At 41.3% G+C, this 19,233-nt stretch overlaps 3 protein-coding genes across 4 annotated transcripts; all 3 read right to left on the bottom strand.

Moving 5' to 3' along the window:
• Window positions 1-6,159: 6,159 nt before the first annotated feature.
• bub3 (BUB3 mitotic checkpoint protein) lies at window positions 6,160-9,810 on the bottom strand. The gene is made up of 7 exons (XM_037464575.2): window positions 9,619-9,810; window positions 8,427-8,621; window positions 8,260-8,329; window positions 7,980-8,131; window positions 7,449-7,607; window positions 7,092-7,269; window positions 6,160-6,893 (listed from the first exon to the last, which is right to left on the bottom strand). The coding sequence occupies exons 2-7, from the start codon at window positions 8,619-8,621 to the stop codon at window positions 6,673-6,675; spliced, it is 975 nt and encodes a 324-aa protein (XP_037320472.1). The 5' UTR covers window positions 9,619-9,810; the 3' UTR covers window positions 6,160-6,672.
• A 706-nt stretch (window positions 9,811-10,516) lies between these two features.
• Window positions 10,517-12,866, bottom strand: hmx3b (H6 family homeobox 3b). 2 transcript variants are annotated; one of them, XM_037463945.2, is made up of 2 exons: window positions 12,311-12,866; window positions 10,517-11,986 (listed from the first exon to the last, which is right to left on the bottom strand). In XM_037463945.2, exons 1-2 carry the CDS (start codon window positions 12,588-12,590, stop codon window positions 11,391-11,393), a joined length of 876 nt encoding a protein of 291 aa, XP_037319842.1. In that variant the 5' UTR covers window positions 12,591-12,866; the 3' UTR covers window positions 10,517-11,390. The 2 variants fall into 2 exon arrangements, with proteins under 2 accessions (XP_037319842.1, XP_037319844.1); XM_037463947.2 differs by having other exon boundaries at window positions 10,517-11,983.
• Window positions 12,867-14,968: 2,102 nt separating this feature from the next.
• acadsb (acyl-CoA dehydrogenase short/branched chain) lies at window positions 14,969-19,102 on the bottom strand. The gene is made up of 11 exons (XM_037464439.2): window positions 19,009-19,102; window positions 18,515-18,677; window positions 18,316-18,416; window positions 18,002-18,208; window positions 17,631-17,801; window positions 17,045-17,170; window positions 16,881-16,973; window positions 16,673-16,762; window positions 16,445-16,582; window positions 16,151-16,250; window positions 14,969-15,675 (listed from the first exon to the last, which is right to left on the bottom strand). The coding sequence occupies exons 1-11, from the start codon at window positions 19,039-19,041 to the stop codon at window positions 15,599-15,601; spliced, it is 1,299 nt and encodes a 432-aa protein (XP_037320336.2). The 5' UTR covers window positions 19,042-19,102; the 3' UTR covers window positions 14,969-15,598.
• Window positions 19,103-19,233: the final 131 nt, after the last annotated feature.

Here is a 19,233-nt window from a genome sequence, read left to right as displayed (position 1 = left end):
TACTATGTGGAGATGAAAGGAGACAATGGCGCTCCTTTACTGAACAGCAGCAACGCTGTCTGAGCGGGAAAGCAGCAGAGTTCAGAGGAGATTAAATGTTTTTCTCTTGCAGAACGTCAGAAGTATCATCCAGACTATTAAATGCAGAGTTATTAATACTCTTCAATGCCCCCCCCCCCCCAAAAAAGAAAGCATCTTTTAATTGTACATTCACAAGAGAATAAATAAATGGGCTACACGGGTAGCAACAGGCAGTGGCTGTAGAAATTAGCCAGTCTTTAAACAACCCTCAAAAGCATCACACTTGTGTAAAAAAAAAAGAAAAAAAAAAACCTACAAGGCAACAAAAGACAGACAGGAGTGAATGAAATGATGCTTCCTTGCCAATTACTGTGGCGAACGTGGTGGCGGTGGAGCTTTTTGTGCTTCACAGTCCTTTCTCCCCTTGTCCCCGGCTATTGAGAGGGATACATTAGCCGGGCGGGGATGGATGGATGGATGGAGTGGAGAGCAGCAGAGCGCCGCTTTTCGCAGTCATGCAGCTCACTTCACGCCGGGTGTTACAGACCTCTCTTGTGACTTCACTCACGGTGTTCGCACAGAATGGGATTTCTTTTTACCATGTAATTTTCTACCTGCTTTTCTGAGACTTTTTCTCGCAAAAATTCAGATGTGGAAAATATGTGCTCACCTTTGTCTTGTTTGGATGAATTTCAGAGATGACGTTCATACCCGGTGTCATCTTTTGTGGTGCTGAAATGAATTTCTTCTCTTTTTATACCCCAAACAATCTAGTTTTAGTTTAGATTAAATAATGTAGTTAAGACTTGCCTCACAAGGAACATGATCATTTAAATTCTGTAAAAAAAAATTCAAGCCTCTGGACCACCCCAATGAATGTCCTTTATTTTTATGGGATAACCAGCAGACTGCATGGTCACAGTGTGTGTGTGTGTGTGTGTGTGTGTGTGTGTGTGTGTGTGTGTGTGTGTGTGTGTGTGTGTGTGTGTGTGTGTGTGCGCGTGTGCGCGTGTGTGTAAACATGCCGTCTGATACAACTATCAGCAAGGTTAATGTGGCGGATAACGACATCCATCATTCAGTGTCATTAGCGTTGTCCTCTGACCTGTTCCACATAATGTTGTCAAATGTGTCAGGCACCAGATCATTGGGAGGTATGATGATCAATAGATAAATAAGAGAGAGAGAGAGCAATGTGCTGCTGGCAGCGCTGCAGAATAAACCTCCATCCAGCATTCTGCTGCCTTTCACATATCTGAAAAACAAATGGCCTAGCCTAAGGCAAGGGCCATCAATAATAATATAATGTGTGGACGATGATGAATTAGAGCCAGACTTCTCAGTGCATTGCCGTTAACAACGCAGGGAAACCTCACCGGATGAATGCATTGATCCCTGTATTCACATTAGTTTGCTTAATCTGCATTTGAGTCGATGGGACAGCGCAGCGTTTCACTTCACTGAATTCAGAAAAGTTATTAACGTCCAATAATCAAAAGCTGTTTATGAAAGCATCTCTTTCTGTGCGTCATTGATTGGACTCTTTAATGCACTGCAGTTACGCAGACAGCCTGCACTTAGGAAATGACAAATGTATTTTAAATTTCAATAACATAGATTCTTTCTCTGTTTAACCACAAGTTGGAGTTTAAACAAACATTTTCACATCCATAGTTGGCTAAGTATAGACATGAACTATGAGTAATGTTGAACTGTCCCTTTTAATGTTCTCATTAAACTACCTACGTTTTTGGAGAAGGATTTAACCTGGAAATTCATTGCTTTAATCATTTCACCACTGAATCACAGTATGCTGTCTCGAATGGTTATACATGAAGAGCAGTAGTTCCCATAGAATTGCTGCAATTTAACTGCATCGGGATGATGACTACTGATCAGAGGCATCACTTGAATCGGATCATCCTGATTGCCCTGAAATGCCAAATATGAACTGTCTACCTCTGCTGTTAACTGAAGCTTCTTTTGACATCCTCCTTTAATGTGTGATAGCCTTTAAGGTTTGAAATGATTGTTTTATTTCCCCCCGTTGTCAACGTAGCACAGGGACGTTTGTACTCTTATCTCATTGTACTCTTGGTAATTAAAATAAGGCATCATAATAAGGAATAAAACCGAGACTGCATTTGTTTAGTGTTTTCCTTTTGTTCTGCTACAAGAGGAAAGGAAAAAGCAGAACAGAAGTTTCCCATATTGATTGGGTGCTAATATGTAAATATATGGCTCGGAGCTGTACTGTAGTCCACATCAGAACACGGTATACATGTACAGAATCATAAATCTCCTCTGTTTTGTCCGAGGAGCAACACTGTGTTTCACCCGCACTTAGTTGGCTGATATTAGTTGGCTATAAGTGGCATTCTTCGCCTGATTTTTCCATTAACATTGTGTAAAGCGTGTCGAAATAGATACAAGGAGTCTGTTAAATACCGCCCGCAGTCACCCAAGGCCGCGTAGGTAACCTGAGCCCCAAAGAGGTGGTGCATTAGTTCTGCTAAGCTAACCGTGAATGCTAATTGAGGGAAGGACAAACTGTAACCTTTGCCCTGTGGTCATGAGCCCATTAAATGGCACAGAGGGGTCAGTGGACATGGGGAGTGTACAAAGAGGCCGTCCTGAAAAGGCCTGCAATCAGATTTCAGTCTAAGCGGCGATAACAAGTTTAGCATAGCCCCCCCCCCCCCCCCCCCCCAACACAGGGTCTGCCCTCGCCTTTTTCTCTGTTGACTGTACAAAGAAAACTGTCACTCCGAGGCTGACCGCAAATCATCCGAACAAAGAAACAAGCTCAGTTTTCAAGTGGAATATGTTGCGTGGTCCATCAGAGAGCCCGGCAGGTGGTTTTCTAAAGGATGTGGATCAGAACAGTTTAAGTACTGGTGGTTTCCCCCCTGGAGGACATTAACAAACAAGGCATGGTTAACACCCCTACATGTGGGGCCAAGAATTGTGTCACCGTGTTGAAGGCGACACCTTAAACACAACAAAACATGATTAAACCCATTGTGGGACCTAAAACATCTCACCTGTTTGCGGCTGAGCAGTAAAAGGGAGCAAAAGTCATGGACCGAAGTTCACTTTTCGGAGTATTTTCACCTTTAATCTCTGCAGCTCTGGTGCCCCCGGTCATACATTTTTAAACCTGACTCCAATGCACTGACTGCCCTCCACTTCTGTATACATACATTCATCAGTTTGACAGGTGCCGTGAAAGCAGATTTGAATGCTGCACGGTTTTCTCCAACACCCATTCAGGTGAATGGTAACTGTGACTTCTTCCTTTGAGGAAGGACAACTATAAATACTTTAACAACCTAAATTTGACTTAAAGTTGAATCTCCAGAAACAATTAGCTTAATTAAATAAATTAAAGTAAATGAATCTCCTTTGCTAGTTTCTGTTTCCCGAAATTCAGCACTCGACCCAGCGATCTGTCGTTCCCACTCACAGTGCAGTGGTAAATTCATCCTGGTTTCATGGTCTTCTAAAACACCAAACCCCAACCTTTACTTTACCAAATGACTAATCTGCAGCACAAAGCACGGGGAGCCAAAAACAGAACCTCGAGCCCAAAATCGGTGACCCTGCCGTCACGGCCAGAGATGTTTGATTTACAATAGGCCGGCTCCCAGGTGAGAGTCCGCCTTCACCACCCGGCCACGTGCTGTAAAGAGATGGATGGCTACGGGTGTGAAACCTAGCAGCGCATTACATGGCCTTGAGCTCTACCTTCTAATTAGGCTCTAATGTAACTACAATGCTCTCGAGGAGATGTTGTCGTGCCCACTGAAGCTCTTTACAAGCCCCCTTTAGGCGGGCAGGGGGTGGGGGGGCTGTTTAGGGAGGTGCTGCAGAGGTTTTATTCCCCAGCTGCATTTCACTGGAATTAAGACAAGACCAGGGTCTTCGTTTTTGGCCCAACTCAGTGTTTGCGTGAAATCACATTCTGAAATGGTAACACAACTCCTGTCACATAAAAAGCAAATACATTTCTCATAATGCCATATAATTAAGTAACATAACATAGAATCCAGCGAATGCAGCATTAGTCCTATTCTCCAGCCTCACTATCTGCTACATTTAATTCGAGCCATAATAATCTGTGCTGCTCTAATAGAAGAACATTTACTGAATTATTTTAGATTTCTATAAAGCACCCTGATAACACAGATCCAGTCAAGAGACTGAGGGCAGTTTAAAGAAAAAAAAACAGTCAAGTCCAGAAGCCAATTGTCCCTGCTCCCAAAAGGCATAAATAAGTCATTTTGGATGTGTAAATACGGTCGGTTATATAATGAGTGAATTCTACTGTGTGGTGCAAAATAAGGCAACCGTTTGATCTTTATTACTAAGGAGGAGTCTACATTATTGCATTGTGTCACTCAAATTTCTGATGCATGATTTCACCATTTCCTGCACAATAGTATCATTAGCTTGATACAATATTAGAAACCGGCTCTGACAGAGATAAGGTGTCTGGTTGAAGGTCATCTGTGCCCTCTTGAGTGAACATAAGAGCCTTTTGTGGTTGGGTTAAATGCACGCGACAGCCTGTTGGAGCACAATCACCCATTTTAATTGTCATGTAACGGTTTCATGTAGAGCCAAACTGTCTGCAACACTTCAGCGGTTTGAAACCAGAGCCTGGCCACACAACCACAGATGTGGTTAACTGGGGCTTTGCTGAAGAAGAAAAAAGACTAGGAGAGATGTGTGGATTGCAGCTTGGAGGAAAATATAGATAATGTAAGATGAATCTCATGACATTTGTTCAGTTACCGGCCTCATTGCATTCTTTAAGTTGCAAATCAAATAGATATTTACAGTTTACAAAGACAAAATGCTGCAATGCACCTGACAAATTCACTGCTAAATTACCGTTTCCCAATTTCAAAAAATAAAATGAAAATAAAAAAAGATGACCAATACAGACAGGAAAGCCATAACGGTTTTAATGCACCCTCAGAGAACTCAATTTTCCAATTTAACGGAAGCCAAGGATGACAGGAAACAAGGTAATTTGCCGTGGCCCCAACAACAAACCCCAGGGCCGTTTTCCTCCTGCTTCACGGGTCAGAATTGTGTCCCAAAATGAATGCCATTTCATATTAAGCTGCAGTCATAATCTAACGTCAAAGATGGACTCATTATCGACAATCATGGGAATTAGTTACATCATTTAACCAATCCAGACTAATCATTTCCAGGATACCGCAAAAGCAGATAGAGCCATTAGAAAAAATTGCAGCTCTTAAATAGAATAATTGACATCTATATCTCCTCTGCGGCTTTGGCTGAAGGGCTTCAGCAATTGCATTAGTTGCAATTGAAAATCTGAACTGAGGGAGAAAGACACCACTTAGACTTCTGCAGGGCACTGCTCTGCATTTACTGTTCCCATTCACATAATGCTGGATACAGCTTTTAAAAAAAAAAAAAAAAAAAAAAAAAAAAGGTCTGTCGCATCCGACTCTGTCAGCAGAGTAACAATTTACAAAACAGCAGCTGATAAATTCAGAGAAAAAAATGTTGAATGGCTTTTTGTATGACAGTATCTTTGTATAAATTTCTCAATAAATGAGTTAAAAAATAGTCCCATGGCACCGTGAATGCCAGTTTGGTAGTTTTCTCCCAATTTTCCCGAATAATAAAGCAGGATCTGGTTTAGGCCGCAGACCTCCGATGTCTATCAATACAGGTCACTGTCTGGGGCCAAGTGGAGCCCCCGGCAATACAAGTGGATCATCGCTTTCTCTCAACACATGATCAAGAGAACGGCCTCTTCAGGCCTGACACATTCCGAGCATTTCTTTCACAGGTAGCTCATGTGACAAAACGTTAAGATAAAAAAAAGGTTAATTATACTGTCAAAGTGTCAAACGTAAATTATATTACACTGCCAAACTAAAATGGGTGTTAATAGACTGCAGAGTAGGGAACAAAATATTTGATGTATATAAAAATAAATTCATAAAAGGGAGTATGTAAAAATTAAGAAAAGTGTTTTTTCCAGAAAACACATAAATTGCAGCAAAGAACTTGTGGTGCACTTCATGGACTGAACCCATGCACAATGGGTCACAAATCATTGACAGACACACACAGACAGAGATCTGGCAAACATAGGTTTTATAAGTTTATTGCTTTAATCCAAAATCACAATTGTGAGATATAGGTGGGGGCATTTTGTTGCTGATATCACAAAAGAATGAACACGGTCTTTACAAAACATTAAAAGCTCAGTTATCAATCAAAATTGCCTGCCAGATAAAAAAAAACTAAAATGAAATAAACATTGTGTTACATATACCGCATAAAACCATTCCTGGTCAAACATTTATTTAGTCTCACAAAAAGTGTATTTTACAGGGCTATTGTAGAGAATTACACTATACTGCAGTAGCTACCTCAGAGTGTACATTCTCCACAGCACAGACAGACAGACAAACAGGTGGGAGGATTTTCAAGTTTGCATCGGTCTATCTTTCAACTGTTGGATATTGAAAAGCAGAAGTACACCGATAGATCATCAGCAGACGCTGCAGCTGGAGGTGCTGCTGGGAAAGGCAGCTGCATACTTGGATTCAGTGAGTATCAAAATGTCAATCCAAGTACACAGGGGGTGAGGAAGACTCACTTGGGTTTCGTCTCAGCATCTGTGACTTGGCGGATGAAGATGGCATCCCCTGGGTGGTTGATGTCACCCTTCTCGTGCATGTAGGAAGAGGCGATTGCAAGCATGGTGCCGTCGTTGTTGAAGGCCAGCGAGGCAATGCTGGTCGGGTACCTGTGGAACTGACACAGGCGCTTCTTGTTGAAGGGGTCCCAGATGTTCACAAAGCCGTCTGAGCCACCTGGAAGAAGGAGAGGCTCAAGGTTAACCTCAAAAGATTTAGTCTGTGTTACTGCCGAGATACGGATCTCTAATAATATTGGACCCCTCATGAAACCTTGGCCTTGCAAGGTAAGAAAGGTCAAACGAAAATGTTTGGGACTTGCAAGTATAAAAAGACAAACAAACTAAATGGAAACTAATAATATTTTTAACTTACCTGTGGCAAAGGTGTTATGAATACTGTGAAATGAGATTGCATTGACGGGGTAAACACACTCGATTCCTTCCTCCTTTAGCCTGTGACATTTGAAGGCATACTTCTTCTTCTGAAACTCCTGGCTTGGGTCCAGGTACTCCACGGCTACGCGTCCCTCGATTGAACTTAAGACGTAGCCCTAGGAGCAAAGACAGGAAAGATGAAGTTACCCTTAAAGTTATATTTATTCATTAAAAAGAATCTATGACAGAATACTATTGGGAGTAAATAATCTGACAGGTGTGATCATTTGTCTTTCATTAAAATAGTTAATACTTTTTAATTGATAATAAAAAGGTAGTTTCTCAGTCAGTGTACCTGTTTGTTGGGAAAGGCTCTTATGCAGCGGGTCTGATACTTGAGACTGGACTCTCTTCTTTGCTGTACGTAGCCCATGTTTCTCAAATCCCACACCAGTACTCGTCTTCCAGCTGTGCCGACAATCAGTCGATCGCCAGCCACAGAGAGGGTATAGACCTATCGTCAAGAAGAAAGACAAGATGGGACAAAGAAATGCCAAAAGTCTTAATGACAACGCCAAATCACATTGAAGCCAAAATCCAAACTAGGCATTGCATTTGGACAAAAATATTGCATTGATAATGGCTACTGCTTTGTGCACCAATTAAGTTTTTTTTTTTAATGTAATTTATGTCCTTCCCTAACAGTTTCTTTTTAATACGCAAAAGGAACAAGTCAGGGAGCGTTACAAATACCATGTTGTGTCATATCTTTGCTATTAAAAAAGAAAAAAACAATGGGTTTTAGGTTGTTTTAATGTTCCTGCAAAAAAAAAAAAAATCAAAAATCACAATGCTCCACTAATTCATAGGTTGTCACTGTATCTACCTTTTCAGGCTGAGTAAAGGTGCCAGCATTGCAGGGCGTCCTTGGGTCCCACAGCCGAACCGATCTGTCCCAGCTACCCGTAACCATAACATTGACTTCTGGACAGTATTCCACACAACGAATGGGGGCATCATGTGTTCCAACCACAGTATCTATTAAGGATCATATGGAAAAGCAACATAAATGAACACATACAGCAAAAAAATGACATAGTTATGAGATCCGTAAACGCTTTAGTAACTAAAACCTTTTATGAGTGCTCAACACATTAGTGACGTACCCTGGTCCGTGTTCAAATCGTGCGTTTTTAATTGTGCATCCAAGCCTCCACTCCAAGAATGTGTTGGGTCCTGCAAGTTAAAAAGGAACGTTATCTCTGCGTACCAGACGTTGCAGCTTTGCCATAAAAATAAGAAATCAAAACAAATCCCCAAATCTGTGACCTACATAAAAAGCACAGTCGAGAACCGGAGCAGAGTGCTGGTACTTCATCCGCATGGTGTTGCCTCCGACATCAAAGAGACGGACAGTGCAGTCCCAGGAGGAAACCAGCAGGAACTGAGCTGCGCTGGGGCTGAACTTGACAGCGGAGATGCTGTCCTCTGGTCCCTGGTCTAGCTTGTATTCGTTTGAGCCTGTCATCTGCAAAGAGGAAACATACCACAAAGTCTGAAATTGAGACTGAATATTGCTCATTTGTCACTTCAATGACAAATAAGTTAGTAGATGCATCAATGACTCTTTTCAAATCCAACAAATCAAATTAATTCAGTGTTGGACACTGGATTGATTGAATACCCTGTATTCAAATGCAACAACACCACAAACATAAGCTTAAAAAGTCCATATATTTCAATATTGACCTCAATGTGAATGAAATACAAACATGTATACATAATGCGCTTAATAAGTGTTATACAACAAAGTTGTATTATTTGATCAATAACTAAAAGAGCTTGAACTAAACAACTGTTGCTGCTAGCCAATGTCAAACCCATTCCATACGTTACTTTGACTGTACACTCAATTACTTTACGTTAATATTCAAAAAGTTAAATGGAGTCATAACATGATGGTTTGAGATCATAAGAAAGGTTAGCTTTGAGCTAACGCAAAGCTGAAGTCGGTGGTTATCCGTTGTGAAAAGGAAGTTGACTGCCTCCACTAGATCATATTGCCATCATGTTATTAATAAACGAGTTATACCTTTTGATCTGTCTGGAAAAGTAGGATCAATGAAGATTTTCTATAGCAACGTTAGCTAGCTTATAGCTACTATCGTTAGTGGACGGCTTTCCCGGCTTGTTGTTAGCCTAGCTTGATGACAGTGTTCGTGGATTTAGCTAACGTTAAGTAGCCCCTACTTGGAGTTTGAGTTCTTAGTTTGCTAAAATAACATAACACTACACGCTCAATACGGTGATTATCTGTTGATAGAGCTTGTAGAACAGACGTTTTACTTGGTCTAGATCACATTAGTTCATGTTTTACACTGGCTAAATAACCTGTTCTGTTACATCCAGCAATTACACTTAGCCGGGAGCCGCATTCTGTTTTCACTAGTGTTAGCTAACGCTAGCTTACATTTGTAAAGGCAATGTCGCTCAATCCCTGATGTTAGCCGTTTCACTTTACTTACCGTCTCAGTTTGGTGTTCTTCACACGCGACTGATTATTTGACGAACCTAATTATTAAGCTTGGATATACAGTAAAATAATCAACGTGGAAATGCTACACAGCAATGTGGCTGTATGAAGCTAACTCCTGGACAAGCGCCGCCGTAGCCCTAGCGATTGGTTGAGACAAATGTTCAAAATCCCGCCAGCGATATGATTGGTTGATGAAACCTCATACTGACACGTCCGTTGTTTCGTGTAGGTCACATGACACGGGACTGCTCTTTGCGCTCTCTGTCACTCCATATCTCTCTCTCTTATTCGCTCTTATTTCTCCGTATCTTTCTGTATCTCCCTTGCACATATAACATTTTCTGAGTTAGGCAAACATTAGTTGACCTCATAACATTAGTTGGCCTTACTATGTCTTCCATTTAAAATAGAAACAAAGCAAAAGTCAGTCAAAACCAATGGCTTTCAATGTGTGCAGTGCAGCCTTATGGCAATCTTCTAATATGAATACAAAACTGTTATTCATCATGTCAACCATCGTAGAGGGAATTATATTACAAACGTACACATGCTATTGATAATGGCTATCCTTATTTTTTGTGTTTTCAGGTGTTTTCAGGAGATAGCCCAAATAGCTCTAGCGTTGAATAAGTAGAAAAATAAATTACAAACGTATATGTGATTTTTTTGTGAGACAGGCTTTTGCGATCTGTTAATTGCTGTCTTCTTAAATTACAGATAACACAGCTGGACATCAAACCGTTAGTGGTCAAAACAGCCTATCGGTCTAAAAACCTGCAAAATAATGGTTCCTCAAATTATGTATAAAATTAGACTGTGCCACATTTTTCAAAACATCGGATGAAAATGATAACCTTAATTTATGAGACTATCTGTTCAAATGCCAGTATTTTATTTTGGAAACCCCGATCATCTCTGCAGACATGTGTTTTTATGCCAAGTTTAAAAATAAGCGGACGAATATAGGTAAAAAAGACCCCTCGGTGCTCACAAATGTTTGCAAATCAAGATCTTAATCGCACGACTTAATTGCCATGTACATCATCATTCTCTTACGGATAAAAATACATTTTCTTTGGGAACAGAATTTTTACTCAGTGTTAGAACATATAATTGACACCATTGCAATAACAATATAAGAGAAAAACACAAAAACAGAGGTTATGTTTTGGCTCTTTGCATGGCTTTCAATTAACCGACAAAACACGTCATAAAAACAAATGCCAATCACCTGCAGTTTTTCGGGATTTTCTGGATCACATGATTGTCTGAACTGATACAAAGAGAAACATTTTTCTGGTTACAAAGGGTGGCAGCTTGATGTGAAGCCAACTTATTGCACAATATTGTAAAATATAAAAATAATACATTTAACATGTTTCCTACACACTGACACAAATGTCTTTAAAATACTTAAGGACAGTCAATCCGGTTTAAAAACAAGTATTTTTTTTAAATACACATTATATTATCTTCACTCACTGTTGAGCCTCTAACATTTTCACCAATAATAATAGTAATGCCACGTAATAATAATAATAAAAATGACAATAATAATAACACCAATAGTAACTGCAATATGGACTTGCTCAACGACGCTTCAGCAGGATACATGATGATTACATGGGAAATTATAATAATGTTAATAATAATATGATGACCCTATTGTGTCCGAAGAATCTACAAAATCTACAAAATGTATTTCTCTCCAATGAAAGTCACCCTCATTTAAAAACATATGTACAGACGACGCAGTCCGTGTTAAACGTGCCTCAGCAGTGGGACCGGGTGGGAATAGTACATGTGGTGGGGGAAAGCCAGCAGTGACTGGCTGCCCGGTGACGCTGCAGCGGGGCCCCCGGCCGTTTCTGTGGCTCCGCTCTCGTGGTAAAGTATGGGAACCCGCACAATCCTCTGCGCCGCCGCGTGGCTCAGGTTGGCCGCCTCCAGCTCCGCGGCCAGCTGCCGTTTCCACTTATTCCTCCGATTCTGAAACCAGATTTTCACCTGTGTCTCCGTCAGGTGCAGCGATGCGGCCAGGCCGGCCCTCTCCGAGCTGCTCAGGTAGCGCTTTATGTCGAAGGTGGACTCCAGCTGGAACACCTGACTTCTGGAAAACACCGTGCGGGTCTTCTTCTTCCGACAGGGCTTGCTGTCGGGGTCCAGCTCGCCGGTTTTCCTCCTCCAGTCGTCCTCTTGGTCTATTTCTTTCTTCGGCTCCTCCGAGTCACTTTCATCCAGCGCGATATCATCGTCGGCGCTTTCATCTTTGGCATCGTGGTCGCTTTTTGGGAGATCCGGGGAGCGCCTGTCCGGTGTCGGCGATGCTTCCCTCGCGTTGGCCTTCTCAGACCCTGCTGACAATAAAAAACAAAACAATGTGTTCAAATTAGACCCTCTCAGCCATTGCAGGTGTGCTCTTCAGAGACAACCCCGTTTGATTGATGGGCATCCAGTGAATTGGTGGATTATGCGCTTGACCTTTTGTTGAAATTGTGCCATTCATTTGCGTGATTCCTGTAATTTGCACAGGCTTTGCATACACTCATTTAAAATCCCACATACTGTGTGATAAAAAGTCATTTTTATTCAGATGATATATTTAATAAATTCATATTTATTCAAACCCAAACGCCACATTTACTCCTCCAGCAGCTTCAACGTTAGTTAATTATATGTACCTCCAGTCCTCAGATGCGTCCCGAGCGTGTATGGGTACCACCAGGTGGACGCTCTCTCCAAATACTGCGCTGATAGTCCAATTCTCTGTGTGGGCAACTCAAATCGAGGGAAAGACAAGTCACCGAGCCGAGAGATGAAGCTCCCTTCAAACACTCCTTTGGACGAGCCGAGGAAGCTTTTCGGCTTGGCGGGTTTGTCTTCGATGTTCAGCAGGTTCTTTATGGAGAACGGCGAGTCTTTTGCATGTTGGCGAGTCTCTTGAGCATCAGAGTCTGCCATCACCGTTCACTGTCCGATGTCCGGATCGACCATGAAAACGTATCTAGGGCGAAAGAAAACTCCTGAAGAAGATGCTCGTTTTAGGTCCAAACTAAGGGAGAGAGAGAGAGAGAGAGAGAGAGAGAGAGAGAGAGAGAGAGAGAGAGAGATCACTGCGTCAAACTTGCGCTGGATTGCAATGATGAAATAAAAAAGATGCCACCCGAGTTAAAATGCGCTCGGTCCCTGCTATTGGACAAGTACAATAGCAAATGGGATTTGAGATGAAACCGCGAGGGGTTGTGACGAGAATAGACTCCAGAGGAATAGGCCGGGTTGTAGAGTTTTGAGCTTCCGGCTCATCACTGCGTAGCCACTTATCATCCAATTAGATTAAAGAGGAGAGTGAATCGGGGTATATTGGGGCGTGCGCGAGCAGCAATTATCTGTCAGTAAATTTAATAAACGGCCTAGGGATTATCACACTTTTAGAAGAAGCAGTAAACAGCACAAATATCACGCAAAATGCGCATATTTTATGCACTTTTGTAAACCAACGAGTAAAACGATTTCAATTTAAAACCTATGCTATATTTATTTCTTATACATACTAAATACCTATTTTTATATTTTTATAGAAGGCGATATAAAATCCTGTCGCATGCTGTTGTTAACCTGGAGAGAATCAAATATCCTCTGATTCACATGCGTGCAACAGGAAAGCATTAGGTAGCTGCACTCCTCCTGTACATGAGCCCATAGAAAATGTAATTGTATTAGTCAGGAAGTGCCACAGGCAGACATCAAATTGAATGCTTACCACTGTGATAATGGCTTTTCAAATCAGCTTTTTATAAAAGCCCGTAAGGGCCAGCAGGTGATGTGATGCATGAGGATAATAGAACAAGTCTTGTTTCTGTCAAATATTACAAGAATACTTCATTCTATTTATGTATTCTATAAGTGTAATCAGAAATTCCCCAAAAAGTGTGATAGATTAAATGATATTGCAGAATATAAAGTGTTTGAGTGTATCTGTGTTTGCAAGTCATCAACATCATTTGTTTTTTGAGACAAATCATGGATTTTTTAATGAAACAAATGCTTTGAATGTATTTGTTACTTGGAAGGTCCTAAAACAAATGCACAAAAATGTACATCAGTCACACAGCCTTTGAGACTTCAGATATATTTGTGATCTATTAGCAAATACGGCCATATAGATTAAGATTAAAAATACAAAAACACAGCATGTGATGCATTTAATCTTTATTATTAAGATTAAACTTCAAGCTGTTGCAGAGAACCAAGAGAATCAAACCAATTGAATGTTCTTACCCCACAAACATCCAGTCTGTCCTTTTAGCTCACGGAGCGCTCTCCAGCTCAAAAGGACAACACTGTGTTATGTGAAAAGCTACTTGAATCCCTGCATAATTAGAGGTCTCATAGCTGTGTTAAGGATGGGGGCGGAGAAAGAGACTAGTTGAGCTGCATTTGCCAATGCAATGTGAAAAGCAGGTAGTGTTTCCATCAGATCATGCTCATTAAACAGGCGGATGCACAACGGAGAGAGCAAGTCATAATGGATCAGAGGAGGAAGTTGTTTAATCAATGATGCAAAAGCAGGCCTGTTTTAAATGTTGTCGTTTTAGTGATTTTGTAAATGTCTGTACAAAAGATGGAGCTGTTATTTCATGTCTGTTCATGTCATGTAATTCTATTTGAACTTGTTGCGTTTAATGTCCAATGCACTCATAATAGTCAGGGCCGTTCCACGCCTAAATGATCATTTATATTTTGTCCTAAACTTCTAAAAAAAATCCTTGTGTCAACAAGTAATATTAGTTAATCAAAAATCATATTGTGACAAACTAAACAAATTAGGTTAGACATCAATATTTTCTGCAAGTGGAATGATTTAAAAAATGGTCAATTCATTTTTAGTTTCAATCTGTTTTTATCCTTGTTAACAAATATAATGAAATACTCTGGAGTTATAACTAGCTTATTGTGAAACCACAAGGTTCATTATTACCAGGGGTTGTAATGGCTCTTACTATTCTGTATACTTTGACACCACCAGCCTGTGTTGTGTAAAACAATAAACCTAATTTTGCGCAGCACATGCAAGCTGTGGATTTGTAATCAATCTCACCTGAAAAATGATCAGTAAGTCTATTATGCGAGGCAGGCTCTATTCATCTAAAGCACCAGCATAATTAACCTAATATCAAATGTCATTAGGCGTGACATGGTGCTAAACGACTTGGTCAGGGACTATTCTCAGTGAGAAGCTGCCTCAACGCTAAGGGCTGTTGTCACTTTGGAGAATGCTGCCATCTAGTGACAGTTCTTCTTATTAACATACCTCAGTCACACCAAAGGAAGATGGTCCATTGCACGACATCGTACTTCATCTTTATTGGAAGATTAATGATTAATGATAAATTGCTCAAAGATCCAGAAAATTATTTCCACTCTACTTTACAGTATTAATGGAGCAAAAAAGTGAAGTAAATGTTAGAATTCATCTGTACGAGCGCCTGCGAAGACAATATATTAAGTGGGCTCAGTCTAGGAAGGCACTGAAACATTCAAATAAAACCCAAATTGAAATATTGCATAACCGATCCATGTTGCATCTCATGGATCGGTTATGTTGTGCGAACATGATTCATAAATTGTCACTATATAGTAATAAGCAGAAGAAACAACAGTACGAACAAGAGAGAAGCGGCACAGCGCTAAAAAACATCAAGTTGCTTCTAGGCTTTAGGAAAGGTCTGTAATTTAAAAAAAGAAAACGTTGTTTCAGAGAAAATTTCAACTAATAGATTGAGAAATTTAACCACAACATCAGTAACATAAGTGATGCTTACTTCTTAACGTTTGTTTAGAGAAAACATTGGTGATATTGCTAACAAACGAATGCATATCTACAGCAATGCATTCCCAAAAGTCATTTGAGGGGAAGCATACAGAGTGTAACACGGGTTTGCAATCCATCCGGCTCCAGTCGGTTGGTTTCAGCTATCATACTCTTTGTCAATGAACTTAGCCATCGTAGATAGCTGGACGTTTGTCGTGCCCTCATAAATAGTCCCTGCACACGGGAGACAAAGCAAAGCATTAGAAACAATTCCTGCTTAACAAAACAAGGACAACTTTGTTGAACTCCCCCGCTCACTATGTGAACCCGCAGCTTTCCCTATGAGGTGATAAAGGCCTATTATCGAGGTAGAGGAATGAGGAACACAAACATGGCCATAACAGGAAAGGGCACATTTAGCCCTGGCAGGTTTCCTGGTAGTGTTGGTTATAATGGCACCTTGAGGCGTCCACCAGAGGGGCATTCCTGCAGAGTTTGATTACAGCCACTGTTATGAGCTCTTCCCTCCGCCCAATCACCAACAGCTACACCTGACCTTCCTGCAGCCCTCACGAGTTGTGTCCCTTTCCCCATGGTAGCCTCAGTCACAGACACCTAATCTATGTCTATTGTCTGCGACAACAGTGTGCAAACAAGCCTGTTTGTGTCATGCTGTGCATATTTCCTGTACTATATATGTCATGCTCACCAATTTTACAGTCTCTGTAATATTTCTCTATGGGGTAGTCTTTGGTGAAGCCTACCCCTCCCATCCATTCGATGCATTTAGATGTTGTTAGGGTTGCAACCTGAGGAAAGTCAAATACAACAGATTCTTATCCAATCCCATACACACGACACGTTACATGACTATAACACTAGGTAAAAGGATGACAAAAAAACACAGGTAACCCACATGATAGAAATATATCCTTGAAACACAGGAAAATAACTTGAGAAAACGCAGCAAAACCAAGTATAGTAAGTGAATCAGGGAGCTCACCTCTGCAGTGAAGTATTTAGCCATACAAGCCTCCTTGATGAAAGGCCTTCCCGCTTCTTTCAGACGAGCAGCGTTGTACGTCAGCAACCGGCCGGCTTCAATCTGCGTTGCCACGTGCGCTATTTGATGCTGCATGCCCTGGAATACAAACGACATGAGACCCCGTCAATACAATGGTCCCCGGAATATTGGGAATGATCCCCAAAATGTGAAAGAGTGGATTTTAACCTGGAAGTCAAAGATGCGTTTTCCAAACTGCACTCTCTGTCTGGTGTAAGGAATAGTGTTATCAAAGCAACCCTGTGCAAGACCAATCATCTGAAACGCACAGAGGCAAAGTTAGCACATGCAACATCGTCTTTTCACACGTAATCTTAGATAAATAGAGGAAGTTAAGGCTCCTTTTAAGTGGGGTGTTTAAATGAAGTCCGCTTACCTGAGCGGCTATTCCAATTCTGCCCTCATTCAACATTCCAATAGCATACTTGTAACCCTGGCCGATCTGCCCCAAAATGTTCTTCTCTGGTACCTAAAATGAAAAGCAGGAAGTTAGTAACAGTCATGGTTTCACACTGTTCAGGGGAGTGCGAGGTAAGTTACCTTGACATTGTCAAAGTTGAGCGGACAGGTGGACGACGCACGAAGGCCGAGCTTGTTCTCCTTCTTGCAAATCTCAAGCCCCTCTGTGTCCCGGTCCACTATGAAGCAGGTAATCCCTTTGTATCCCTGTTAATAATCAATGGGGAGTTTGTCTTTACATTCGTACATTACAGAGGCCCATGTGTCTTGTGTCTTTGTGCTGGTCAGAGTTGTCTACAAAATGCTTTCACAGCAAATTCCAACAATTCCAATAGCCATGTTTGTTGACAATGTTCTTTGTGATCATTTGGGGGTAATTGGCGGGGCAAGGAGATTTGGCAACTTCCCTGCAAGAGGTGGCATCTTTTGGAGGTAGTGATGCTGGCTACTTTCATTGGGTAAGAGTTGGCATCACTGGGTTGGGTTTTTAGATTAGAGGATTTTTTTTAATGTTGTTTAAACATGTCCCTTGCCTTTTAACAGTTGGATTGCATTTAAGAAAACAAAGAAAATCAGATGTTACTTTTATTTATTGTAAACCATTATTGAGATGTGAGATCTTTTTTAAACGGCCAATAGAAACAAAGAGAGAGGAGGAGGTACTCACAGAAGAGGGGTCGACATTTGCCATCACTAAGAAAACCCCCGCATGCTCTGCATTACTGATCCACAACTTGGATCCATTGATGATGTAATAGTCCTTGTGTTTATCAGCACGCGTCTTCAGAGAGAAGGCATCACTTCCCGACTCTGCTTCGGAGAGGCAGAAGCTTCCGACCTGTTTGCAGGAAAGCATTACAGCAAAGACAGTGCTGAATAGACACCCTATTGATATCAATGCCAGCATGCGGTGTGTCTTCTAACAAATATTTCTTTCATGGCTATCTTCATCTTTAGGTAACTGCTTGGTGGTTATACCGCAGCGAAAATGCAGATTTTTAATCTGTTTGCTTTGAGACTGAAGGTTGGATTTCTCACCATGTCAGTTGACAGGCGGCTGAGGTACTGCTCTTTCTGAGCTGTTGTACCGAGTTTGGCAAACAGAGTGTTGATCAGCGTGTTCTGGATGTCACAGAGTACAGCCACCGATGGGTCCACCTTCGCCAGCTCCTCAATGACCAGAATGGAGGAGAAGAATTTGGAGCCGGTGCCGTTGTACTCTGGGTCAACCTCAATGCCCATGAGCTGTAGCCCAAAGAAAGGAAATCAGTTATTGATTATGGAATTTAAAAAAGACATTGGCCTAAGTCGACTGATGTATTTGTTCATTCACAATTAAATGATTCACTTACACCCTGTTCAAAAAGAGATTTTATCACTTCCTCGTCCATGGCAGAGTTTTCATCCATCTTCGACACCAAAGGAGCAATGCGCTCTTGTGCATATTTTTTAACTGTCAAAGATGAAGACATATGTTAAGTGTTGTAAGTGTATCTGTCCATCACTGCCAGCAGAAGTAGAAACACCGATTCTACCATATGTACAACTCACCTGCTTCCCTCATCATGCTCTCCTCCTCTGAATACGTTTGAAGTGGAGGAAATGAGACCGCACCAGCTGCCTGGTCTGGGGACACATCTGCAGCAGGGTTGGTGGACCTGCTCCTCCATCCAGCCTGGCTTGCACCCCATGGTCGAGAGATCTGTCTGCACGACTAAAAACAAGACAGACAAGCGTGCAAATGTCTTTTAGGGCGTAATGTGTTCAATCCACATTTTGAATCAGATAAACACTGTTGTGTTGGCTACAATGCACCACTGTTGTAAGGTTTATCAATTATTCCCGTTTTCTGCGTTTGTGATATCATTTGCCAGCACTACTGTTGATTTGAGCCCTCGTGCTAAAGCTAGCTGTGTGTTAGCTGGTAACGCCAACAACAGCAAGTTGGGGCTGTTACACAATCCATAGACAAATAATATCTACAGTAGAAAAATACCGAAAACACAACAATTTTGAATAACTGTGACAGTGGTATTGAGTCTCACCTTGGAGAAAATCCTGACCAATGATGCTGCCATTATTAGTTACAAAATGTTTACGTGCGTGCCGACGTCATGCCCTGCGCCGGGGTTTAATGGTGCCTTCGTGTACCACTTGTGAAAATCCGCTACTCTAACCGTAAATTACAATTGTATAAGCAGAATTTAAATCAAAATGCCAGTCGTAATAAGCTTCTATTAATATATATGCTTTATCATCAAGGTGAAACA

The sequence above is a fragment of the Pungitius pungitius genome, chromosome 21 (genome assembly GCF_949316345.1).
Source record: "Pungitius pungitius chromosome 21, fPunPun2.1, whole genome shotgun sequence".
Classification (NCBI taxonomy): domain Eukaryota; kingdom Metazoa; phylum Chordata; class Actinopteri; order Perciformes; family Gasterosteidae; genus Pungitius; species Pungitius pungitius.
This window is presented reverse-complemented; position numbering and strand designations above follow the sequence as displayed.

Coding starts and splice junctions, on each gene's coding strand:
- bub3 (XM_037464575.2), bottom strand. CDS start 8,621: ATGACAGGCTCAAACGAATACAAGCTAGACCAGGGACCAGAGGACAGC. Junction 7,608..7,979: donor CCTTTACTCAGCCTGAAAAG/GTAGATACAGTG, acceptor TCTTGACGATAG/GTCTATACCCTCTCTGTGGC. Junction 6,894..7,091: donor TCATAACACCTTTGCCACAG/GTAAGTTAAAAA, acceptor TCCTTCTTCCAG/GTGGCTCAGACGGCTTTGTG.
- hmx3b (XM_037463945.2), bottom strand. CDS start 12,590: ATGGCAGACTCTGATGCTCAAGAGACTCGCCAACATGCAAAAGACTCG. Junction 11,987..12,310: donor GACGCATCTGAGGACTGGAG/GTACATATAATT, acceptor TTTTATTGTCAG/CAGGGTCTGAGAAGGCCAAC.
- acadsb (XM_037464439.2), bottom strand. CDS start 19,041: ATGGCAGCATCATTGGTCAGGATTTTCTCCAAG. Junction 18,209..18,315: donor AATCTCTTTTTGAACAGGGT/GTAAGTGAATCA, acceptor TTTGGGCTACAG/CTCATGGGCATTGAGGTTGA. Junction 16,763..16,880: donor GAATTGGAATAGCCGCTCAG/GTAAGCGGACTT, acceptor TGTGCGTTTCAG/ATGATTGGTCTTGCACAGGG.